The sequence below is a fragment of the Myotis lucifugus genome, unplaced genomic scaffold (genome assembly GCF_000147115.1).
Source record: "Myotis lucifugus unplaced genomic scaffold, Myoluc2.0 scaffold_111, whole genome shotgun sequence".
Taxonomy (NCBI): domain Eukaryota; kingdom Metazoa; phylum Chordata; class Mammalia; order Chiroptera; family Vespertilionidae; genus Myotis; species Myotis lucifugus.
In genome coordinates, this window is record NW_005871159.1 from 3,024,324 (window position 1) to 3,050,929 (window position 26,606).

At 44.6% G+C, this 26,606-nt stretch overlaps 1 protein-coding gene across 1 annotated transcript in view; it reads left to right on the forward strand.

The window, feature by feature from the left end:
- The window catches only part of PAQR8 (progestin and adipoQ receptor family member 8), a 39,455-nt gene extending 13,208 nt beyond the window's left edge, over positions 1-26,247 (forward strand). The window contains exon 2 of the mRNA XM_006093231.3: positions 22,062-26,247. Within this exon, the coding sequence (XP_006093293.1) occupies positions 22,096-23,160 (1,065 nt within the window). The 5' untranslated portion in view covers positions 22,062-22,095 and the 3' untranslated portion in view covers positions 23,161-26,247. The remainder of the gene's footprint in view (positions 1-22,061) is intronic.
- The last annotated feature ends 359 nt before the right edge of the window (positions 26,248-26,606 follow it).

Sequence of the window (26,606 nt, forward strand, 5' to 3'; positions counted from 1 at the left end):
GTGTCACAGCTGGGATTGGAGATTCCTTGTCTGTGAGAGGGCAGGGGCAGATGAGTTTGGATTTAATCCTCTTAGAGTGCATATCTAGCCTGAAGTTGGTCCAGCCTGGCATTTCCTGTCCCTCAGCTTGTGTAAGCGATTCCAGAAGCTGGGAGTTTCTGGTACTGACTTCGGATTTATATATGTGGCTCCCTGAACCTACTGGAGGCATAGACTCTGGTGGCAGGGGGCAGGGTTGGGGGAGGTGTTAAGCTATTTTTCATTATTTCATATGCCTACAAATATATGTGGGTCAAATAGTTGCACAGGCCATTAAAACTAGGTAGTGCTTTCTTTTGGCTGGGACAATACAAGATCAATTTAGACCTCATCTGAACTCTGACTCAAAATTCTGACGTGCTTAAGTGTAGCTAACTAAAAGTTATGGGATAATGACTACTTAATGGCTGTGGTTGATTTAGAAAACTTTCAAAGCATAGAGAACTAATAATAATCTAAAACAGGCTTGATGGAGAAAAGATTGGGCAATAATGAATGGCCTAGAGTGACAGTGAAGTTCTCAATGCAACCCCCATCTCCCATTGCTGGCCCCAGAACCACCCATGTCTCTAGAGAGGCAGGCTGCTATCATGGTGCTTTTTGACCTAGCAACAATGCCTTCAAGTCCCTCTCTGATTTATAACAGATGACATGTATTGAGCACATGCTGTGTGCGAGCAGTTTTACCTGTATTCTTGCTCTTAAATTTTCTGTTATAGAAAATTTCAAAACAGAGGTGGATGGAATGCCCATCCCTCAACTTGAGCAATTATCAACTTAGGGCCAACGTCTTTGCCCCAATACCTTACCCCCAGGTGATTCTGAAGTAAACTGCAGACATCGTATCATTATTTGTGAGCATTTCAGAATGTATTTTGAAAGATAAGGACTCTTTTTTAAATATATTTTTATTGATTTCAGAGAACAAGGGAGAGGGATAGAGAGATAGAAACATCAATGATGAGAGGGAACCATTGATCAGCTGCCTCCTGCACGCCCCACACTGGAGATCGAGCCTGAAACCTGGGCATGTGCTCTGAGCGGGAATCAAACCCATGACCTCCTGGTTCATAGGTCGACGCTCAATCACTGAGCCACACCAGCTGAGCAGATAAAGACTCTTTTATCATAATTCTTTAAACATCACAGCAATCCTGTCAGTCAGATACCATTATATCCTTATTTTATAGATGGAAATAATGAGACACAGGGAGGTTAAAATATGTGCCCAAGGTCCCCAACTTGTCAGTGGCGGAGTCAGGATTCAATTCCAAGTTGCCTATCTCCTGAGCCCATCCTGTTAACTACTAGGTGGTTGCAACCAACCCCGCTGCTGTCACCGATCCTCCAGGGTGGAATCAGACCTTGGAGTTAGAAGTGCACACTACCAGAAGCACGACTGTTGATTTCTGTGAATTCAACCATCGGACCATTGCAGCAAATTGGTCTGTTTAGGTACATAGGGGCAGAATGACTGTGAAAGGCTTGGAATTGTCATCTCCAAGAATGAAAGCCTGAAATATTAGTGGATCCTCATTGGACAGCAAAACTGATAAAGTAACATGATTCTGAGAGTGTTTGAAATGTTGGAGAAGCCCACAATGAAAAGGACTCAACGGAAAATATGACAGTCACTGGCCTTGACAGCCAAGGGACCCAGTAAAAGGCTTCTTTTAAAATGAATTTTCCTTTGGTTTTCTCTCTTGGCAGAAGGAATCAAAGTCGTCCCACTGAGTCTTTTCAGTTTGTTTCAAGCGCAGCTATTTGTTTGTTTGTTTGTCTCCCGAATCACATGTCTGCTTCCTCTCCCTTGCCTTTTCTAAGCTCTCTTGTCTGTGTGTATACTGTGGCTGCCAAAGGCATTCTCCTCACCTGGGAGCCAGTTGGCTGACAACACAGAGTAGATGGTGAGAGGCCAACTCTGTCTCTCCCAGAGGTCTGACCTGGCCTCTGGTGTCCTACCCACCTGGGGGGGGGGGGGGAGGGGGCGGAGAAAGAGAGAGAGAGAGAGAGAGAGAGAGAGAGATTATATAACCTGGCTGTGAAAAGATTTAGAGCCCCTGCCACCCCTCCCCCCCTTAAGTGTGTACTTGTATCTAGCCTTGCTCATCTAAAAATCACAGAAATCACTTCTGGCTTACTATTATTCTTTAATTTCTCCATCTTTTTGGATATCATATGAAAAGAAATCAACAACAACAAAACACAAAACATCACTTGCTGTTGTTATTTTGGAATAACAAATAGTCCGAAGTAGTCGAATATTCTGAGTGGAATGAATGGCTGGTGAGGCTGAAATAGAGTTGGGGAATAATTGCAACTGTCAGTAGATACTACAATCCTTTGTCCAAGGGAGCGCTGGGGTGTTGGAAATGAAACTGTAAATACTGACCTTGAATTTTCTGGTAACAATAAGTTCTTGTCTCTTCCCAAGACCATATGATCTGTGGAACTTGTTGGAATAGCCTATGGCTGATACTGTACCTTTTGTTTTCTAAAGACACAGGAACTTTAAAATTCACCCATTGGGGTTAAAATCCTCTTATTGAAAAGCATTTTATTTGAATGTTAATTTTGTGGTGAAGTTACGTAATGTTGGCTTTTACATACTGAATAAGCTTGCAGCTGGGAAGTGATACTTTCTGGACCTGCAGTCATCTTGTCTTCGGCATGTAATTACATTCTTTTTTTTTTCCAACTTTAATTCAGAAATCTTAAGTCATTGGCCTTTATTATTCTCAGTTTACAGAGGCGCTATTGGTGCCAGAAGGATTGTGGTTTATTTTTAAGTATGTGATTCATTTAATTTGAAGAGAGCAGGATTTGGGCCTTATGCCTTCCTTGCCTCCAAGATCAATACAACCTCAAAGAAGGAAAAGTTGTCCCATTTTTAAATGGACTGTATAATGGATGTGTCTTATCGATATTAATTACAGTGTATCTACTACAGTATAACTTAGATTAATCAAAGTCTTCAATTAAGCTAATTTTTACTGACATCGTCCACTTTGAAAAAAACACAGAAATCACAGGGAAATAAAGTCCTACTAGAACTTTTGTTTAAGATCAACTTCCCAGTAGGGCTCTTGGCTCACCAGAGACACCATCCAGTCTTCTCAACCATTGGTAGTTCCATTATCCGAGCTGCATAAGGATCACTGAGATGGAGAAGGAGATGAAGGACTCGGATGGTTCTGAATTATCCACATTATTTTCACTTACACATTTAGTAAAGTAAACAAACACATTTTATTTTTTTTAAATATATTTTATTGATTTTTTTACAGAGAGGAAGGGAGAGGGATAGAGAGTTAGAAACATCGATGAGAGAGAAACATCGATCAGCTGCTTCCTGCACACCCCCCACTGGGGATGTGCCCACAACCAAGGTACATGCCCTTGACCGGAATCGAACCCGGGACCCTTGAGTCCGCAGGCCGACGCTCTATCCACTGAGCCAAACCAGTTCTGGCACAAACACATTTTAGAATGATTTTCAATAAATAAAGCAGAAACAGCATTTCCTGAGTAGCGTAGAAATTCAGGCATTACCTCTGCAGCAAGACTTCCGGTGTGTGGATTCTGGCTCCACCACTTGCTGGCTGGGTGACTTTGGGCAAGGGACATAACCTGTTTCCTCATCTGTGCTCTGTGGAGAGGAAGAAATCTCCCTCTACTCTACTAGCTTTTTTCAGTTGGTCTAATAATTAAATCAATCTGAGACAGATTACCAAGAGAAAATATCCAACTTCAATTACATATGTATGTATGGAAACCCCATATACATAAAAAGCTCATGCAGTATTATTTACAATAGCCAAGATATGGAAGCAACCCATCAATAGACAAGTGGATAGAAAAGCTGTGGTAGCCCTAGCTGGTTTGGCTCAGTGGATAGAGCGTCAGCCTGAGGACTGAAGGGTCCCAGATTCTATTCTGGTTAAGGGCACATGCCTGGGTTATGGGCTCGGTCCCCAGTAGGGGGCGTGCAGGAGGCAGCTGATCAATGATTCTCTCTCATCATTGATATTTCTATCTCTCTCCCCCTCTCCCTTCCTCTCTGAAATCAATACAAATACATTTTTTTAAAAAAGCTGTAGTACATTACTCAGCCATAAAAAAGAATGAAATCTTACCATTTGCGATAACATGGATGGACCTAGGGCAGTGATGGCGAACCTATGACACGTGTGTCAGAGGTGATACTCGAACTCATTTTTTTGGTTGATTTTTCTTTGTTAAATGGCATTTAAATATATAAAAAAATATCAAAAATATAAATCTTTGTTTTACTATGGTTGCAAATATCAAAAAATGTTTATATGTGACACGGCACCAGAGTTAAGTTAGGGTTTTTCAAAATGCTGACACGCTGAGCTCTAAAGGTTTGCCATCACTAACCTAGGGTATTATGCTAAGTGAATTAAGTCAATCAGAGAAAGACAAATACCATGTGACTTCACTTATATGTGGTATCTCAAGAAAAATATAAACAAACAAACAAAACAGACACAGACGAATAGATACAGAGACTAATGGTTGCCAGAGGGGAGTGGGTTTGGGAGGCTGGATGAAAAAGGTGAAAGGATTGAGAAGTACAGATAGTCATGGTGATATAAAGTCAGCATAGGAAATACAGGTAATGATATGTAATAACTATGTATGGTGCTGGGTGGTTACTGGAAATATTAGGGTAACCACTTTGTAAAGTATTATTGTCTAACTATAATGCTGTACACCTGAACTAATACAAAATAATATTGAATGTAAACAGTAATTGAAAAAGTTAATTTTTTAAAAGTTGCAACTCCAGTTATATATATATGAAGTTTCTTGTCCCTTGTTCTCTGTCCCTGTCCCCTGGGGGGAAAAATAGTTTAGAGACAGAATGGTAAGGTAAAAATGAGGTATACATAACATACTGAGAATGAGGTATGGTGCCTTGGGGCTTCAGAGGGGTGGAGGGTAATTCCAGGACAATAAGAAGAGCAGATGTTCAGTAATTAGATGCCTTGCCATATAATAGATCAGGGGTCCTCAAATTTTTTAAACAGGGGGCCAGTTCACTGTCCCTCAGACTGTTGGAGGGCTGGACTATAGTTTAAAAAAACAAACTATGAGCAAATTCCTATGCACACTGCACATATCTTATTTTGAAGTAAAAAAACAAAATGGGAACAAGCTACTGTCCTAAGTAGTTTGGTTGAAGATACCGTATACTAGTACACATGCAGGCACAAGCACACACACAAATATTAGTTCAAAGTCAGATTGACATTTTGACATAGAAACAAGGAAAGTAAAAGCCAGTATATTTTCAGTGTGTCTTTCTTTCACCAACTTATTTATTCACTAGAGGCCCGATGCACGAAATTCGTGCAAGAGTAGGCCTTCCCCCGGCTGCTGGCACCAGCTTCCCTCTGGCAGCCGGGACCCGGGCTTCCCTCGCAGCCCCAGCTTCTTCTGGAAGGAAGGTCGTCTGGAAGGACATCCTGTCTAATTAGCATATTATGCTTTTATTATTATAGATTCTTACAATGAATATTTACTGAACATTTACTGTACATATGCCAAGTACTGTTCTAGGTACAGGGGACATATCAATGAACAGATTAGACAAAGATTCCTCTGCTAATGGGGATTATATTCTGGACCAGCAGCAGTATTAGAGAGGACAGATAATAAGCATAATAAGTAAAAATGATATATTAACATCACACCCATTAGGATGGCTACAGTGAAAAACAAACAGATAAGTGCTGACAAGAATGCAGAGAAATTAGAACTCCTATACACTGTTGATAAGAATGTAAAAACGGTGCAGCCACTGTGGAAAATAGTATGGCAGGTGCTCAAAAAATTAAAAAATAAAATTGCCAATTAGCCAGAAGTTCTACTTGAGTATATACCCATAAGAATTGAAAGCAGGGTCTTAAAGAGATACTTGAACACCTATGTGTGTAAGCAGCATTATTTACAATGGCCAAGAGGTGGAAAACAACCCAAGTGCCCATCAACAGGTGAGTGGATGAACAAAATCTAGTATATACTTACCAGGTGATATTATTCAGTTTTTAAAAGTAAGGAACTTCTGACACATGCTACAACATGGATGAACCTGGTGGACATTGTGCTGAGTGAAATAAGCCAGTCACAAAAAGACAAATGCTGTATGATTGATTCCACAATATGAGGTATCTAGAGAAGTCAACTTCATAGACAAAGCAAGTAGAAAGGTGTCTGCCAGGGGTTGGAGGAAGGGAGAATAGAGAGTTATCTAATAGGTATGGAGTTTTAGTTCTGCCAGGTGAGAGTTCTGGACACTGGTTGCACAGCAGTATGGATATACTTAACACTCCTAACTGTACATGTAAAGGAGGTTCAGATGGGAAATTTTGCTAGGAGTATCTTACCACAATTTTTTAAAAGCATAAGAACACCTAGCTGGTTTGGCTTAGTGGATGGAGCGTCGGCCTACAGATTGAAGGGTCCTGGGTTCGGTTCCGGTGAAGGGCACGTGCCTGGGGTTGCGGGCTTGATCCCCAGTGGGGGGCATGCGGGAGGCAGCCAATCAATGACTCTCATCATTGATGTTTCTATCTCTCTCTCCCTCTCTCTCTTCCTCGCTGAAATCAATAAAAAATATATTTTTTTTTTAAAAAAAATTAAAAGCATGAGAACATAATAAATCACAAGGTAAAAAGTGATACAGAAAACAAAGAAAAAGAGCAGAGTAAGGGGGTTCTAGGTGCTGGGGAGGGTGCAGCTGCGTTACTAGGGCAATGAGGCTGTTGAGAAGGTGGGATTTGAGCAAGCACTGGAAGGAGTTGTTTTCCCCCTGGCTGCTGTTGTAATCAGTGTCTGAACCTTCCAGGGCCCACAGGTGGTGTGTGGCGGTGCTTAGGCCACGAGCAAGTGGTGTATGTCTTTAAAGCTCATGCTGGTGGGCAGCTGATGCAGAAGTCATGGCTGTGGGCATTTCAACTCGATTGGAAAAACAATCCGGGCCCTCAGGTAGCACTTGCACAGATTATAATCACATGTCACCTGAGACTTGAGGTTATGTTACAGTGAAGAGAAATGGCTACTTTTATACTTGGCCCTTTCTAAAGCGAAGCTCCATAACCTAGAAATGACAGTCAGGAGTCTGACTTTTTAGTTTGTCCTGAGTGTGCATGTTGTTGCTTAAGCCACTTCCAATATACGTTTTAAACTCCTCAAGAAGAGGATTTTCAAGAATTCAGCTGACCTTTCTGTCAACCCATAAACTAGGTAGGGCAGCTCAGGGTACTTTCAGTTATTCTCCATCTGGTAGGTAATATGGCTTCTCAGAGTAAATCCTGCGACCTGGGCATGTTGTATTACTAATTTATGAGGCTGGGATAAACAGACATCACCTCCCAATCATTTAAGCCAATACTTTGTATTCATGAAGAAGTTGAGAGATGTTGTGGTACAGGATTCTTTTTTTTTTATTTCTTATTAAATTTTATTGGGGTGACATTAGTCAACATAAACATATAGGTTTCATGTGTGGATTTCTAAGTTACAAGATCTGTATATAGCACCATGTGCCCACCACCCAAAGTCAAATCTCCTGTCACCTCATGTTAGGACCCCCTTCTCCCCTCCCATCCCCTTGCCTCTGGCAACCACCACACTGCTGTTTGTGTTCATAAGTTTCAGTTTTAAATCCCACATATGAGTGAAATCATATGGTTCTTAGCTTTTTCTGTCTGACTTATTTCACCTTGCATAATGTTCTCAAGGTCCATCCATGTTGTTGCAAATGATGCTATTTCATCCTTTCTTATGGCGGTACTGGATTCTTGAATTGACTTTTCCACATCTCACTTTTTAACCACTTCCATAGCTAATAAGAAAGAAGTATGATGAGTATGAATCTCTACTTTGGAATCAGGAAGAGGTCTCTAGCCGTGCTCCCACCCCCACCCCACTGACCTTGGAGGAGCGGTGGACACCTGTGGGTAGACAGCCACCTTTGCCACTCCACAAGCCTGTCCCTGGCCAAGGGTTCTGGAACTACTCCACAGCCATTCAGCACACGTGTGGCTATTTGTGACTCTGTCCCCAGGCTAATGTTGTATAATAATTGCTAAGGTCGCAGGACGAGGTGGGAGGAGGAGGAACAGATTTCCTCCTTAAATCCTGTCTACGCTGATGACAATAAACACTGGTTGACCGAAATAAGCACAGCACCAATCTTGAAAATGCCCCTCCTCCCCCAATTTTTTAATAACATTCTTATCTGACCAGTATTTGACTTTTAGTTCTGAACAAAATTCTTATACATTTTTTGGGCATAAATGTAATATTTTGGGTGCTTTGACAATAAGTAGAGGAGGGAGAATGTTTTCCTTACCTTTACTCATAAGCAACTGCCTACCGTCATTTAGCTCCAGGCAGTCATCTGGCTGGGAGTGTTCCCCAGGACCTCTGGTTTCTCCCAACATAGAGTGTGGATGATAGAGACAGGCTTCTCCTGACCCCCGTGGTGAAGTGATAGTACATAGGAATGTCGCAGCCATTATTATATATATGTGTGTGTATATATACATATATTGTTGTCACGAGAGGTATGTCAGATGGTGATAGCAGTAGCAAAAGAAGGAAAGCTCAGTGGATTCAACAGATATTCATCGAAGGTCCACTCTGGGCAAATATATGTGCCAGGCTCTAAGTGGGGAGGAGAGGGAATGTAATGCCATGTTACACAGGACTTGCTCATCAGAAACTATGGCCTGCTAGGGGTATATGAAAAGTACTCAAATATCTACAGGACAGAATTGTATATAATGGCATCATTTAAGTGATGCAAACTGAAGTTTGCAGGAGAATGGACGGAGGCTGTAGCTCTGACTGGGTGAGTTAGATGCATGGGGGAATCGGCATCTGAGAGGTGCCATCAGGGAAGGGTAAAGGGGGAACAGCCTCCTGGGCAGAGACCTGCAGAGGAAGCCCCTTCTAGGCACGTGCCCAAGAAGCATGTACAAACTGCACCACAGCCTTACTTGTCAGGGAAAATAGCTGGAAACAGCCTACATGTCCATCCACAAGAGGATGGACAGATAAATTGTGGCATTCAGAAAATATTCAGCACAGAAATGAATCAATTGGAGAATCATGTCATAATTAATGTGGGGGAAAAAAAACACAAAGCATGTATGAAATGAAAGGAAGAAGGCTGCAGAATGTTAGGTACAAAATTTACATAAAGATTAAAAATATTTAAAACAATATATGTTTATGAATACTGTATTTAATTTCATGATTTTATTATAGCATCTTTATATATATAAAACCCTAATATGCAAATAGACCAAATGGCGGAACAACCGAATAACCGGTAGCTATGATGTGTGCTGACCACCAGGGGGTGCGCACGGAACATAGTGGGCATAGGCTGCAGCAGGATGGTGGAGCAGGTGAGGAGGTGCCAGACCAAGGCAGGGCACAAGTCGCTGTCATTGGGGCAAGCCTCTGGTGGTTACTGAAAATTCTTTGCTCCTGTGTGCCGCAGTCCCTCCCCATGCTCTCACCCGCTGCTGGCACCGGCCTCAATCACTCAATGCCGTCAGTGGATGCCAGCAGTGGCTGCCAGCCCTGATTGCCCCTCAGGGCTTCTCCACCTCCCCCTGCTCCTGAGGGATGATCGAGGCCGGCATCCGCCTCTCAGCCCTGTCAGCGGGTGTGAGTGGGGCCAGCAACATCAGCGCATGGGAGCGGCTGCAGCAGAAGCAGGGCTGCCAGCAGAGAGGAGACCAGGGGCCATGGTGGGAGGGGCTGGGCAGGGGCGTGGAGTATGGGCTGAGACCCATCCCTGTGCCCAACACAGCCTCACAGCCCACAGTTCCTTTCAAGGTGCACAAATTCGTGCACTGGGCCCTGGTAACATAATAATTACATAGTAGTTATGTAATTTCAAGTGTCATAATGTTTTCATTTGAAAACATTCATGGGAATGAAAAACACCAAATTCTGTGTATAGTGGCTGCTGCTGGGGAACAAGGGAATGTCAGGTAGGAGGCTAGCTCTCAGTTGTATAAACATAGATATATATATATACATATACACATACACATGCATACACATATATACATATATTTTTTAATCTGATATAAATATGACATATCAAAAGTTGACAAACCACTGTATTATCCTCTATACTTTTCTGTGTGCCAGAAGTATTTCATAATTTTTATTTATTTTTTATTTTTTATTTTATTTTAAATATATTTTATTGATTTTTTACAGAGAGGAAGGGAGATGGATAGAGAGTTAGAAACATCGATGAGAGAGAAACATCGACCAGCTGCCTCCTGCACACCCCCAACTGGGGATGTGCCCGCAACCAAGGTACATGCCCTTGACCGGAATCGAACCCAGGACCTTTCAGTCCGCAGGCCGACGCTCTATCCACTGAGCCAAACCGGTTTGGCTCATAATTTTTAAATGAAAGAGGAAGTCATAGGGCATGTTTAGGAATACTAGATGGGGTAGATGAGTGGTTTTCAAACTTTAACATGAACCTTGCTAAGAAATATATTTTATTTCAGGAACCAGGAGATTCGTGACAGTACTTTAATATGCAGGATGCATCCTGACATGCTCTGTTCTATTTCCTCTGTTTTGTTCTGCATGAAATCAAGCTGTGGGTCCATTAGGGCCAGGGCATGGAAGACTCAGCTGCGATCCTCGGAAATGTGAGCTTTAGTTGGCAAAGAGGAGAGGGCTCCTGGCGGCTTTGGGACGTAGCATCATCAGGCCTGAACTTCAGCCCAGTCAGGTCAGATGGAACTGGGACCAGAGACGAGGGTGCAAGGTCAGGTAGGAAGGCGGTTATCACCATAGTGTAGCTGGGGCAGGACACAGGCCTACAGGGGAAGTGAAATAAGGAATAGGTTTGGGATAAGCTGCACTTTTTAAAAAGGGGGATTTGATGTCTGGGGATTTTCGAGGAGGAGGAAGAAAAGGAGAAATTTTGCTTTGCTTTCAAGGCTTGGTGACTGGGAGGTTGGTCCCACCAATAACTAGAACTAGGTACCGCAGGAGAAAGTTTGTTTTATTCACACAGTGCTTAAAGTGCTGATGGGACATCCAGATGAGTAAGGTGACGTCTCGGTTGAGGATTAAAAGCATGAATTTGTAGTGGTCTCAGAATGTTTTGTGACTTTCCATACTAGTACACAGCGCCTGTGAGGAAGAAAGAAAGGTCAGGTGTAAGCAAGGCGGGTCAGGCAGGTGGACCCAGCGAAGGGGTGGGGGTGAGGAGTCTGGCCAGAGGAGATGAGAAGTGGCAGGCTCTGGGCCCAGTTTGTGTAGAGACAGCAGCGGGGCCAGATGAGGAAGGTGGACTGAGAGAGAAGAAAGGCCGGAGGACTGGAGGGCGAGGAGGCCAGAGTGTGTTCGCAGACGCGCGGGAATGGTACCGGTGGGAGTCAGGAGTGTTGGGATCAGGAAGGGGGAACTTCACATCTGAGATCTTGGAGTGAAAGTAATCCTGAAGGATCAGTAATCACAGGGAGGTAGGACCTGCAGGCTGGGTGGGTACTTGTCACATAATGGAGGTGGGAGTGGAGCTGTGTGACAGTTCACAGGCATTGATCTGAACTGAGTAGGTAGACCTTTCAAACAAAGCTCCTCTATAGAATAACGAATGATTCTCTGCCAGATCAGCTACTGATTATGAATGACTACTTCACACTGTAGGAGAGGCCACGCTGGGAAGTGGAGTGAGGTCAGGGGTGCCCTTAGGAGAACGAGCCCTTATGGAAGGCTTTGGGGCAGGTGTCCTGGATAATACACCTAGGATGTTAGAGAGCCGGGATTCCTTGTCTGTCAGCTCAGAGGCAGACGGGCACTCACTTTTCAGCTATCTCTTCCTTTTCTGTTCATGTTTGATGGGCTTTCTTTTCCTGAGACACAGGTAGTTGGGCTTTTGGGGCACAGAAATCAGAAGCAGAGAGGTCTGCCCGTACCTTAGGGCTGATTTGGGTTGGGGCTTTGAGTAGGTCGCTTACATTCTCTGTGCTTCAGTTATCCTCACAATCAAGTAACACAAACTAAAAACTTTTTAATGTTTTATTTATTTTTCTTTTTATTGAGTATATTGGGGTGACATTGACTGATAAAGTTATAGGTTTCAGGTGTACAATTCCATAATACATCATCTGTGTATTGTATTGTGTGTTCACTCCCCCGAGTCTAAAACCATTTTTTGTAAAGTTTTATAAAGGAAAAAGCAAGTATATCTATCCACTTACAACATAACGCCGGGGAGTGCATTGGATGTGCTTGATGTAACAGGATGTGTTTCATTCTGCTTGAGGCTGTTGCTAAACCTCACAGAGGAGATTACATCTCAGCCCACGTGTGAGAGCAAGCTTTGCCAGGCAGAGAGGGGCACAATTAGCATTGGCAGTGTGATGTGTGCGGCTTGTTCAGGGAACCAGGACAGTCTATTCTGCCCTCTTCTGAGCAGCAAGAATAGAAAACTAGGTCTCCTGACTCCTGCTCCAATGTTATTTTGCTTTTTTTTTTTTTTTTCCTGCGTGGCCTCTCTATTTCCTGCATCTCTGCTTAGGCATTATTGGGCACAAAAGTACTACCAGTGGTAGGGGGAGATAGGCCCAGTGCGAGCGGATGATTGGAAATCAGTTAACAATTTAAAGACGGTTAAGGATACTCACCACGTTGATGATTCACACACAGATAAACAAGAGCTGACTCAAATGTTGTTTCCTTTTGAAAAATGCCTCCCGTGTTCATTATCTCACCTCTCACCAGTTTTGCCTTTAGAAGCAAAGAGGGCCAAAGGAGAATCTTATTTCACTTTGTGTTTGAACAATTTTCTATTGACACATTCTGGGGCACCTTTCCTCTGATAGTTGCTGATAGGAGAACTAGAGGATGTGTAAGTCAGTGTTCCTGTCCCAAGGAGCTTGCAACCCAATACGCAGGAGAAACAGGCTCTCTACACACAGCAGTGGGGCAGCACGGGAGTCCGGATGTTCTGATACCAAATGTGGGGAATAGGTAGGTTAAGTGTTCATGAAGCAAAGAAATCAAGATGGCTTGGAGAAGACTTCTTTTTAAAGCTTTTTTAAAAATATGATTTTATTGATTTTTAGAGAGAGAGAGAAAGGGAGAGGCTGATAGAAACATTATCCATCAGCTGCCTCCTACACACCCCCTACTGGGGATTGAGCCCGCAACATGGGCAGGTGCCCTGATCGGGAATCAAACCAGTGACCTCTTGGTTCCTGGGTCAACGCTCAACCACTGAGACACACTGGCTGGGCTGGAGAAGACTTCTTCATGGCCATTGTGGACTAGAACTAAGGCCTTGGGATATCTAAAAGAAACAGAAAATGGAGCGACTTACTTGTTTCTTAGTAGCAAATAAAAAGCCTTCGTCTTGGGACCATCCAGGGAGTGCACTGCCTCAGCTGCAAAAGGTTTAACTTCTCACAGCTAGGAGACCGCATTCCTCACATGGTGCTCCAGCCCAGACTTAATTTGCTAGCAGATCCCTCTGCTATGGAAAGTACCATTCCAAGATTGATTTCCTGCCAGTGGAAATCTGCAGCTCGATTGAGGGTTCACCTGGGCTGGCCCAGGTCCCAGCAGGTTTGCAGATGGGCGACAGAGCTTCCTGCAGCAGAAAGCTAGAGGCTGTGCTGCTAAAGCCAAGCCACACTAATGAAGCTGCCAGTTACACCCTTAGGGGAAGTCCTGGGAGACTCCTGTCCCCAGGCTTTCATTAGCAGGTGTTTCAGGTAGCAGAGCTCACCTTGACCTAAACAGGAAGTCTCTGAGGAAAAAAATGATCACCTCCAGCTAACTGTTGGTTGACCTTAGACTGCTTCAGTGTGTTCCAAATTCCCCAGCTCCTCCGAATTCTTCCACCACAATAAACACAGCTACTGTTTATTGCACGTGGAAGGTGTGTGCTGTGCTGTTTGAAAAATAGTACCTGCTGAAGTGGGAAGATGAGCTGAGACGTGGAAAGTATAGGAAGTAGCAATAAAGAAAATTCAGATTCGGCTATCATGCTCCTTGGTATTTGCCCAAATGAGTTGAAAACGTATTCACAGAAAAAGCTGCACATGGATATTTAGGGCAGATTTCTTCATAATTTCCAACTGAGCCATGCTGGCCAGGGCAGGACACATACTTTTAATTTGCTTCTTTCTTGTAATAATATCTTTCATTTTTTTATTCAGCAAATCTTTGTTGGACATCTACTATGTCCTAGTCAATCTAAGTGCAGGGGAGACTACAGTGAAAAAAAATGGAGCACATGTATTTCATGTGCATCTTTCTGTAACAGTAAATGTAAATATATCTACATAAATATTTGAATATATGCAGTATCCTATTTTATAGATTTATCATAATTTATTAAATCAGATCTCCCATTTGGGGATATCAAGATGCTATTTATGTGTGTTAGGTTTTCTTTTTTTAAATATATTTTTATTGATTTCAGAGAGGAAGGGAAAGGAAGAGAAAGATAGAAAAATCAATGATGAGAGAATCATTGATTGACTGCTTCCTGCACGCCCCACACTGGGGATCGAGCCCGCAACCTGGGCATGTGCCCTTGTCCAGAATCGAACCTGGGACCAGTCAGTCTGCAGGTCTATGCTCTATCCACTGAGCAAACCGGCTAGGGCAGGTTTTCTTGAGTATAGAGAGGATATGTGTTGACCATGGGTGAATCAGAGTTCATGTTAAAATTATCTCTGCTAATAATAGGATTCTGCCAGTGGTGCCGTTCTTTAAAATGTGACTTTGTAAACAGTGATATATTTGGCAGATGTGGCTGCAAAGGTTGGTGTGGGCCCAGCCGCCTCTCACTTGATGGACGACTGTGGAGATCCTGGCGGCGTCTGAGGCTATTGGCAACGCCATCTCTGTCTCTGGTTGGACCAGAGGCTGCTCCAAGCATGGCTCCAGTTCTTAACAATCGCACACCATGTCGGCACTTTGGCTGCTGTTCCTTCTCGGCCATTTATAGTTCTGCAGTGATGTGTGAGCTGGGTTTCTATGGATTCTGGAAGCGTTCTTCTGCCCTCTCTGATGGAAATGGCTGCTCTTTTGTCCTCTGTCCAATAAGCAGCAGGCCACCTCCCTGCCATCTGTGCGAGCCCCCACACAGTGACGTGAGGTGATGACACAGGAGCTCTTTGTTGGTGGTTTTAGCACACTGCTTGATCCTCCATACAAAGCAAAACACAGCCCAGATGAATTATGGAATTTTACAGTATTAGAGTCTGTAGAGACTGACTCCTATTTTATAGACTAGAGGACTGAGGCAGGGAGGGATTGAGTGATCTGCCTACAGTCCCATCATTAGTGGTAGAGCTAGGCCTAGAAGTGGGAACTTTTTCTTCCTCGTCCAGTGCTTTTCCAGGGAATCTGCTAAACCAAACCTGCGATCCGTTCCAGTAAGGTCCTTGAAATAGACCAAAGAACACCAGTGTTTTGGAGCGTTTATCTTTGGCCTTCAGATAAAATGTCACCAGATGGCACCAAACTATGTGCATTTCCCAAACATGGAGCTTTTTATTTCATTCTCTACTTTACCCGGGGAAAGGTTTTAGAGAGCATGCTGTGGGTGCAGCGGAATCAGTGACTATTCTCAGGGCTACCTGCTTTCCTCCAGCAGGCTGATCAGCAACCTTATCTTTAGGTTTATCACTGGAATCTCTCACTGCACCAGTCTGCAAGCCAGCCGCAAGGACGCATGTCTCTTTAAGATGAAAGAGGCCTGCGGGGTTTGTGATCACTTTTTATCTGGGTTGCACACCCACTGGATTGTCTGATAGATGCCTAATAGAGTATGTGGCAGTCCCATTTCCTTCTCTTGGAGAGTACTGGACTCTGATTTACAAATAAACTCAGTGGCAAAGAACTGAGAAGCTTTGCAATACTGATTGCTTTTGTAGGGCCAACTGCAAATTATCTTTGTGGATGGAGCAAAGCAGTGTTGCAGTAGCATATCTGAAGTTGCATACCGCTGAAAAATATTTGGGTTTAGTCATAGAGTGCATTTTTTGAGGACATAGTGGTTAATAGCTCAGTCACTATGGCTGACTGCTTCAGGTTACTTCCTGGCTCTGCAATTTACTGTGTAGCCTTGGGCAAGTTAATGAATCTCTGTGCTTCTGTTTCCTCATCTGTAAAATGAGAATGATGATATAGTACCACTATGGTCAGGTGGCTCACTTGGTTGGATTGTCCTCCCATACACCAAAAGGTTGCAAGTTCAATTACCGGTCAGGGCACATATGTAGGTTGTGGGTTTGATCCCCAATTGGAGCACATACAGGAGGCAACCTATCAATGTTTCTCTCTCATTTCTCTCTCCCTGGGCCCCCCCCCCCATCCTCTCTCTTAAAAATCAATAAAAACATATCCTCGGGTGAGAATTTTAAAAAAGAAAAAGAAATAGTACCAATGCCAGATAGTTGTTGGGAAGTTTAATGAGTTAATCTATAATAATAAAATGGCAATATGCTAATTAGACTGAACATCTTCCAGATGTCATTCCAGATGTCCTTCCTGACAAAGCTGGGGTCCTGGGTGCCTGCGCCTGGCCAAAGGGAAGGAAGCCTGGGTCCCGGGTGCCAGAGGAAAGCCGGTGCCAGCACCCCGGGGGAAGGAAGGCCTACTCTTGCACGAATTTTTGTGCATTGGGCCTCTAGTCCATATAATAAAAGCCTAAGTGACCGTTACAGCAAAATGACCAGAATGACCAGTCGCTATGATGCGCACTGACCACCAGGGGGCAGACGCTCAATGCAGGAGCTGCCCCCTGATGGTCAGTGCACTACCACAGAGGGATGCTGCTCAGCCAGAAGCTGGGCTCACGGCTGGTGAGCACAGCGGTGGTGGCGGGAGCCTCTCCTGCCTCCACGGCAGCACTTAGGAACAGTGAGCCGAGCGGTAAGGAGCAGCAAGCAGGTGGGCGGTAAGGAGTGAGGGGTTCTGGACTGTGAGAGGGATGTTCGACTGCCGGCTTAGGCCTGATCCCCTGCAGGCAGACATCCCCCAAGGGATCCCGAACTGCGAGAGGGCACAGGCCGAGCTGAGGGACATCCCCCTGCCCCACCTCAGAGCACAAATTTTGTGCACTGGGCCTCTAGTATTTGTGAAGAGCCTAGAATACTGCAGGGTATATGATAAACACCATATAAGTGTTTGTCATTATCATTATCCTGACATTTTCATTCCATTCATTCATTTATTCAACAACAATTTATTGGAACATCCCCCATGTGGGAGACACAGTGATAGGTGATAAAAGATTCTCAGCCCTCAAAGGATCTTTACAGTGTAGTGGGCGGAGAGACAGGTAATATAAAGTGGGCATTGGCGCTGTACGGTAGGGAGAGTGCTGTAAGGGAGCAGCGATTTTTCAACCCATGTGCTGCAACACACTGGTGTGCTGCAAGAATTTTTAAAACATGCAATATCTGACTATTTAGTCAGGGGCACTGACCTCTTTTCCCTAGATTGTCAAATTTTAAAAAATGACAACCAACACAACACTAGGCATCTAGTGTGTATAAATCAAAGTTACACCTACTTTTTGTCAGATCGGCAAAAAATACATTGTTTTGGTGTGCTGCAGAACTTTAATAATAAGTTTGTGTGCCATGAGATGAAAAGGTTGCAAATTGCTGTAATGGAGGACTACAAGTGCAGTGGGCAAGATAGTAGTACCTGAGGGGAAGGCTTCACAGGGGAACCTGAGCTGGGTCGTAAAGGATAAATAGGAGTTGGCCAGGAACAGCCCGACCTCCCAACGTCCAAGCTATTATTTCTTTTATTCCTCAGTCTTGCCTGAAAGAAGGAAATTGGTGCCATATGTCTGGGCCTAAAGAATTTATCCATTCCGTAAATGATTGTCGGGTGTATGATTATTTTATTTTTTAAATTGATTTTAGAAAGAGAGGAAGGGAGAGGGAGAGAGAGATTGAAACATTGATGGGAGAGAAACATCAATTGGCTGCCTCCTGCATGCCCCCCACCAGTGATTGAGCCCGAAACCCGGGCATGTGTCCTGACCTGGAATCGAACCGGCGACCTCTTGGTGCATGGGTCGACGCTCAGCCGCTGAGCCACACTGGCTGGGCAAGGCATGTGATTATTTTAGACAGAGGAAGTGTGCACCACGCAGTCCCTGCCCCTGAAGGAGCTTGGGAAGTGAGCAGAGTGAACCCGTGATCGGGAACCCAGGAGAGAAGTATGCTGGGGCCTCTTCAGGAAGATCTACATCCCAGCTGCCTCAGCAGAGGAGTTGATATGCACCCCATGCAAGGGATACCATTCTAAGGGAGCATCTTAGTTGACTCATGACCACATGAGTTTGGGGAGGGTGCATGGGGACAGAGGCCAGGAATGAGGGAGGGGCCCTTGCTCAGGGCCGGCAATGGGAAGGCTGAGAAGTGTGTTCTGCAACAACATCATGATGCCAATATGTGCTTCCTCCAAAACGGGCTCCCAGACTTTACAGCTGGCCCTTTGAAGCCTAACTGCAGGTAAGGCCTGTCTAGGAAGGTGGTCGGACCCCACTGGACAGCGGCTTCTGAAGTTAATGATGATAAAGAATTATAACTTATTACCATCGCTGTGGCAGTGGTGGCTGCTCTCACACAAAGGGAGAATTTTATGGCCGTGGAAGAGGTAGTTGCTAAGCAAAGGATTAAAAATTAATCCCCACTCTTCCCAATCATTAGTTTAGAATTTTTTATGACCTTGGACTTCCAAAGGGAAATTGAGGTCCTTGTCACCCACAGATAGAGGACCTAGATCTTTTTATCACCTCATTGCTGAGGGAGATAAGAGATGGTGTCCTGAGTTGGAGGCCATGGAGGTCAGGTCCCTGGAACTTGCGGTGAATGTTGGGTTACACACTCCAGAGGGTGGAGTTAAGGAGCCCCTGAGACTGATGTGGCTGCATTCTAAGGATCCTTGAGAAAGGAGACCTCATTTTCAAGGGAAATGAAGATTCTGCCTTTTTATTTTTATTTTTATTATTTTTTCCTGTGCACCCTTTCCTTTGAAGTTAAAGTGAATATCCTTTTGGTCTTATACTTCTCTGTTTCTTATTTCTATAAACCTCTTCCTAGTTCAGTTTCCGTAAGTGAAAGAGAAGTGGCAATGATTTCATGATCAGGACTTGTCAACATAAAGCCAGGAGGTTACGTTGGTGAGATGAGGGCTGGAGAAACTCAGGGTCAGATGGGGTTTTCTGAAAATTGCCAATAAAGCAGCATCATAATCTGTCTTTTCTTCCTCAGAACAAACAGATGCCAGTTGGCTCCCAGGTCTGAACTGGACTTAGTTCCAACCAATAGACAACCCAGACCCATGGTTTTAATCTTTAGAAATTCAGTTGTGTCATCAGCTTATAAAAACCTGCTATTGTGTCAGGCATCCCATTTTCGAGGATGCAAAGATGAGCAGAAACTGTGCAGTCATGTGTTATTCAACTCTGGATACAGAATGGCCTGCGATTGCTTGGGGTGCCCAGAGATGATGGAAACTCGCTTGATCAACGCAGGTGGGCGTGCCGGGCCACATCTTCAGCGAGTCCTACAGCCCATATCCCAGACACAAAATCAACATTTTCATCTGATTTCCCACTATGTTTGTATCTAAAGAATAGAGTCCTTTAATTCCCCAGAGCTCCAACAAGCCCAGTGCCCCTAGATTACATGCTTCTCAGTCACCAGCATCAGCACAGTTTGAAATGTCGTCCCATGTCCCAGGCCCAGCCCTACAGTGCATCCACCTGATCTGGGACCTGTGTACCCCACCTGTTCTACCTGCTGGTGTCCCCCTCCCTTACCCCTGCTGTGCTCTGTCACCAACTGCCACCCAGGTCAGTTGGAATCTCCATCTATTAACCCCCAGGTTCTCAATCCCTCTGCTCGCTGGCGGCAAAAGCACTGCTTAGCTTTTTCTTGTTTTGCTCGTTTTGAATGAATTAAGGTATTCTGATGACAACTTTCTCTCTATCTCTCTCCCACCCTTACCTGTCTTTCTGGCTGACACTCTGATTCTTAATAAGGTTCTCTAATTTTTATATTGAGCACTAGTTGATGGCTTGGTCCTGGTAGGGAATCACTGGCCTGTACTAGCTAAAGAAATGACTCAGTCCCAGGTTTCAGGGCCACCATACAAGTAGATACAAGGCACGGAGGGGGCATTAGGTCGTCCACTCGTGAACTGCCCCCACTTCTCCCACTGGAGATGGTCGTAATCATGGCAGATGTTTTGTGGACTTGGAACCAAGCGCTCTGTTAAACACTTTAAGGGCATGACGTCATAATAGTCCTTACATCAGCCTGTGAGGCAGCTTCTCTTTATCAGTCGCTCAACTTCTCAGATGACAGAGCCCAGGCTGGAGCTCATGGCTTGTCCTTGTGGAGGGCAGGGCTCAGGTCTCTGGTGCCGATGTCCTCCTTCAGACCACACACACGCCACCTGCCACCTCCTCGGGCGCTCCAGGCTGCACGGGTCCTTATTTTGGCATAAGTGCTTTGACCTTGCTCTCTGCCTACAGCTCTCTTTCCCCCTCATGTTCTCTTGGGAATTCTGATTTTCCTTCAATACCCAGTTCAGGGGTCACTTGTAGAAGCTTGCGCACCGCTCCCTGGCCTTCTGTCTATTTTGCTTATGTTTGCAGAGACACCGTGAGCCAGCGCTCGCCTCCGTGGAGCACACATCCATGTTTTGGTCATAACGTCCCTACTTGTCTGCCTCAGTAGACTCTGACCTTGAAAAGCAGGCAGCATATCTTTTTAGTCTTTGTATCCCTAGCACAAAGGCCAGCTCATAGTAACACAGATAACAGCAGTACTTAGCTTTTACTGAGCGCTCGTCTTGGGCCAGGCAGGGTGCTACGCACTTTATGTGTTAAATTCTTTCGTTTAGCCACCCCCAACCATCCATATGATACGTAAAATTACTACTCCCACGTCGCAGATGAGGGAACTGAAGCTTAGTGAGCGCTGTAACTTGCCCCAGGTTACCCAGTAAGTGGCCAAAAGCCAGGGCTTGACCTCAGGTCTCCCTGAGGTTCTTTCACATTTTATTAGTTTCTATGTCCTACATTTTAGACCATTTAGATATTTTTTCTTTTTCAATGTTAAGGTGTGTGAGTAGGAAGATGACATTTCTTCACTACATTAGTAGTGCCCTGAGAAGCACTTGCTGCACTTTTCTGAGGAAAAGGGTTTGGGAAATATGAATTACAGAAGGTAACTGTAGACATGCTAAAAATCCATTTCTTGACTCAGTAACTTCACTTGAAACTTTGCAGCTATTTTACGAACTATTTTATGAAATAATTGCCGTGCTTAGCTGGCTCATCTGTCAACAGAAATTTCAAATGTAAATTCAGCATTTGGGGGACCTAAAATTCATTGAGCAGAGATGTAAGCATCCAGGAGAGAGAAGCCCAAAACTACCTCCTTTTCAGAGTATAACTTAAAAAACAAAAAACAATCTTTGCAATTAGAGTTTATGTTAAATTTGTTTAACTGGTCAAATATTTCCCAGAATATACATGGGTTTTTACCAACCTAACAGTGAATAGAGCCTGCGTTTCCTAACAGTGGATAGAGCCTAGTCCCGGGTTGGGATTCTGGTCAAGGGCATGTACCTCCGGTTGCAGGCTCCTCTCAGGCCCAGGCCGTGGAGGAGGCAACCAATCGATGTGTTTCTCTCACATTGGTATTTCTCTCTCTCTTCCACTCTCTCTAAAAATCAATGAAAAAATATCCTGGGGTGAGGATTTAAAAATAAATAAATAAATAACTTTTAAAAAAGAAGAAGAAAGGCTCACAGAGCTGCCTGCAGCTTTCTGCCTCCGTATTGCACGAGAAAGCTGCGTTTCATTAAGAACACCCATAGTTGCTTTGCTCCCTTAGCTCAGTCCCTCTCTCGCTGCATTTTTGCTGATGTTCCTTTCTTGTCTTTAGGCTGCACCCCCCCGCCCTGCCGTGCCAGGCAGCCATGACGACGGCCATCCTGGAGCACCTGAGCACCCTGTCGGTCAGCGGGCAGCAGCTGCGCCGCCTGCCCAAGATCCTGGAGAATGGGCTTCCCAAGATGCCTTGCACCGTCCCCGAGACAGATGTGCCCCAGCTGTTCCGGGAGCCTTACATCCACACCGGCTACCGCCCCACGGGCCACAGGTGGCGCTACTACTTCCTCAGCCTCTTCCAGAAACACAACGAGGTGGTCAACGTCTGGACCCACTTGTTGGCGGCCCTGGCTGTCCTCTTGCGATTCTGGGCCTTTGCCGAAGCCGAGGCCTTGCCCTGGGCCTCTGCCAGCACCCTGCCCCTGCTCATCTACGTCCTGTCCTCCATCACTTACCTCCTGTTCAGCGTGCTGGCCCACCTGCTGCAGTCCCAGTCGGAGCTCTCCCACTACACGTTCTACTTCGTGGACTACGTGGGGGTGAGCATCTACCAATACGGCAGCGCCCTGGTCCACTTCTTCTACACCTCCGACCAGGGCTGGTATGAGCACTTCTGGCTCTTCTTCCTTCCAGCAGCTGCCTTCTGTGGCTGGTTGTCTTGCGCTGGCTGTTGTTACGCCAAGTATCGTTATCAGAAGCCTTACCCAATCATGAAGAAGATATGTCAGGTGGTGCCCTCAGGGCTGGCCTTCATTCTGGACATTAGCCCCGTGGCCCACCGAGTGGCCCTATGCCACCTGGCTGGCTGCCAGGAGCAGGCCGCCTGGTACCACACCCTCCAGATCCTCTTCTTCCTGGTCAGCGCCTACTTCTTCTCTTGCCCGGTTCCTGAGAAGTACTTCCCCGGTTCCTGTGACATTGTGGGCCACGGGCATCAGCTCTTCCATGTATTTCTGTCCATTTGCACGCTTTCCCAGCTGGAGGCCATCCTCCTGGACTACCAGGGGCGGCAGGAGATCTTCCTGCAGCGCCACAGTCCCCTGTCTGTCTACGTGGCCTGTCTGTCCTTCTTCTTGTTGACCGCCTGCAGCACCACCACTGCAGCCCTCCTGAGGCGCAAAGTCAAGGCCAGACTGATGAAGAAAGAGTCCTGAGGCTGGCAGGGTGGGCAAACTGTGGAGGCACCCCATTGCGATTTGGGGGAAATGTGATACAAACACAGGAGCTGACTTTTTGTTTTTAAGAGTTTTAATGTGTATTAATGGCTTTTACATTAATACATATATATCCAAGGATATGCTATGGCCATGCCTTTGGGAAGCCAAAGGATTCAAGAGTTATGTTGTTAATAAAAGGAGTGTTCCTTTTCCATCTGGGTCATAGCCTTTCAAGACACAGGAAAGGAAGGGACCTTGGCTAAGATCATGGGGCACTGAATTAAGGACCATATTCATGCCTGAAAATTTAGTAAAATTCTGACTAATGCCTCCAGGGGCAAGTCCTGGAGCTGGAGGGGTGATAAACTTGGACTGGAAAATAAGGAGGTGGCTGGTCCACACCATATTGGACCAGCCATCCTACTGTTGCTGGTCTTTGGTAATTGAATAAATTGACCCAAGGACCCATTTCCTTTGGGTTTCAGATTGTCCAAGGTGGAGAATTCAGACTCTTCAAGATTCAGTGAAACCTTCAGACAATGAATTATCCAGTTCATCTGATTTCTGATCTCTCCTCTCTCACCCACTCTAACTCTGACCCTTTTCTCAGGATGACATCTCTCTGGCTATTTCCTCTAAAGTGCTGATCACTCCCTTCAGACCTTGGTAACATACAGGACTGTGAAGTAGTTGCGTGGATCCATGTGGCTATCCAGGAAGCTTATTCTCATATAATACTAATGCAGACGGTACTAGAAAGTACAGTGCCAAGAGCCATCAGGAGGCCCAGGCAATAAGCTTGGATACTGTTTGGTATCCTAGGGCCCACTGTTGTATACCCGTGGACTGGAGGATTACTTGAGGTCTGTTACAGCTGCCTGACAGGCCAGAAGATTTGGGGCTTGCTCCAGGGAGTCTTCTCCAGATTTTGGCCAGCGTGTTCAAAAAGCCCCTGGTAGAATGAATTGGTTCTAAGGATCCCTCTAGGGATCTAATTATTTCAAGAGGAACCCAGGGTCCAGCCTTTTAAGTACATGCCACACCACAAGGGACCCACATAACTAGCCCAGTTCAGGGTCCTCAGACAGGCACTTATCTCCACTGAGAGCTGAACCCTTAAAACAGTCAAGCCCCAGGACAGGAAGTGTGTGTGCGCTCTGTGGTTGGTCCCCGGAGGCTCCTTGGAGTATGAATGGTGAGTGGGGCACCCTGTAGCTAGAATGTCCCATTTCAGACATCACTGCCCAGCAGCTTCTACGGGGTAAGTGGTACTTGCCATTGATGTGTTCTGGCCATGCAGCCTCCAGAGGACCCACCTCGCTGTGGTCCAGTGAAAGAGGCTGCGTTGACAGAGGAGCCGCGGGAGGCTGCATTTCCTATCAGTATAAGGTTCCCATTTACCGAAAAGGGAAGTGGTTTGTTTTCACTCCACTTTGACAAACATCTTCTATTACTAGATTATCTTGTTGTCTTCAAATCTTTGTTTTCTTTCTTTCCCTGAGAGATGTTTGGGTTTGTGCCTTATAAATGGAAATGTATGAACACTCCTTAATATATGGCCATGTGAAATTTGCGGTTTGGGGTTACTGGGATTAGAAAGAAAGAATGTGTTGCTTTTCAACCAGTGGATGAAGGATTGTTTATCAATCAAAAGACTCTTTCAACCTGCTTATTTTTGGCAAAAAAGAAGAAGGGGAGGATGAGAAAGAAAAATATTCAACCGAAGCTTTCCTATAATCTTTATATCAAGAAAATGTATGTTTTGTCAGCTTTGTAGTTTTCCTAGATGGGTGCCTCTATTAATCCCCAAGTACATGGACTTCTGTGCTACCCAAGTGTCTTACACAAGCTTCTGGTGTCTAGGCCAAATCCACCACAAATAAAGTTAGCAAACTGAATCGGGTTGGACTAAGCAAGGGCATGGGGGAGTTGTGCAAACACATGACAAGTAGAGGGTCAGTTTAAAATGGGGAATAGAAAGTGCTTGAAATGTTCATTAGTATGGATTCAAAGACCATGCTCTTTTAAAAGTTGGAAGGAAGATGTAAGTCAAGCTCTTGAACGTAACTGGTGGTCATGGTGGCTGAGATCTTGAGGCCCAAGATAAGTACAAGATAGACCAAACTTGTAGATATTGCCATCAAATTCTTAGTTTAATTTACACAAGTGTTGGTCCCTCAAGTGATTGAAATTTTTTTTTACGTTTTCACCACAGATATTTGAGAAGCCTTGAGGTAGGGGGTAGTAACATGTAAACACAGGAAATGCAGATGTTTGTTCATTAATACTCAGACTTTTAAAGGATTAAATACTCTTTTAAAACATCTTCATTAAAATGAGTGTATGGTAAGGAACAGGCCTAGTTTGTTTAAAAGGAATAATTATTTGATAAAGGAGATGATTGTCTTCACCAGACCCCCTCAAATAATTGGCATCTACTGGAAATTCTGCTCATTATCTCTCTCTCGTTTTTTAAGCAAGTACTTTCAACCTATTAAAATGTAAATGCCTCTGAAAAAAACTAAACTATCAGTCCATTTACATACTATGAATAAAAATTCTGATGGATTTATATCGGACCCTAGCCAGAGTAGGATGAGGGGATGGTAGGACGTACTAGACTGGGGACACATTTGCCCATTTCTCTGCTGCCTAGTACTTCCTGACCTATATATTTAATTAACAAGCTGATGTTGATACTCTTCCGGTGGTAGGCTTTCATTTCGCACCTCGGCTGAAAGTACCTCATTCCGGAACATTCTCAATCCTCTACTGGAAGCTTGAAAAACAGCAGGAGCTCAGGCCACGCGTTGAAGGTCCCACATTCCTGCTTATGTTGACCACCTTTTCACAAATTGTACTGTAAGGTTTCACGATTGCTGCGCTGTAGTTTCAAGTAGATCCTCCAGATGGCACTCACGTCTTACTCAGAGAGGGCCCAGCCATTGCCCTCAAGGTCTCAGCCTGCAGATAGTGTTGGACCCAGTGTTTTGCTTGATTGCTTGGCAAGGTAACGTTCGAACTATTTTCTGTTTATTTAAATCTACTTACAGAAATGATCATTAAACTGATTTTGTACATGGATTGTTGTACTGTCAACATCTCTTTGCCACAGCCCTTGACCAGGGCTACTTTGACAAGGCCCATCTTAAAGAAAGGTTTTATCTAGACAGTCATTGCCAGGAGAAGGTCATGATACTTGATATGCCCCTAGAAGTAGGAAAATATAAAAAAATTAAAAATCTACAACCCCCCCCAAACCACACATACTGGTATACCCCAAATCCTCACTTGTAAGCAGATCAAATATTCCCTCTCACCCCTTAAAGCTATGGAGTAGATTTCTCTGAGGATTTCAATCTAATTGAATAAATATTCCTAGTTTCATGGATAACAGTGTTAAAGATCTCAAAATTTTGAATTGATGGACTACATTTTTTAGA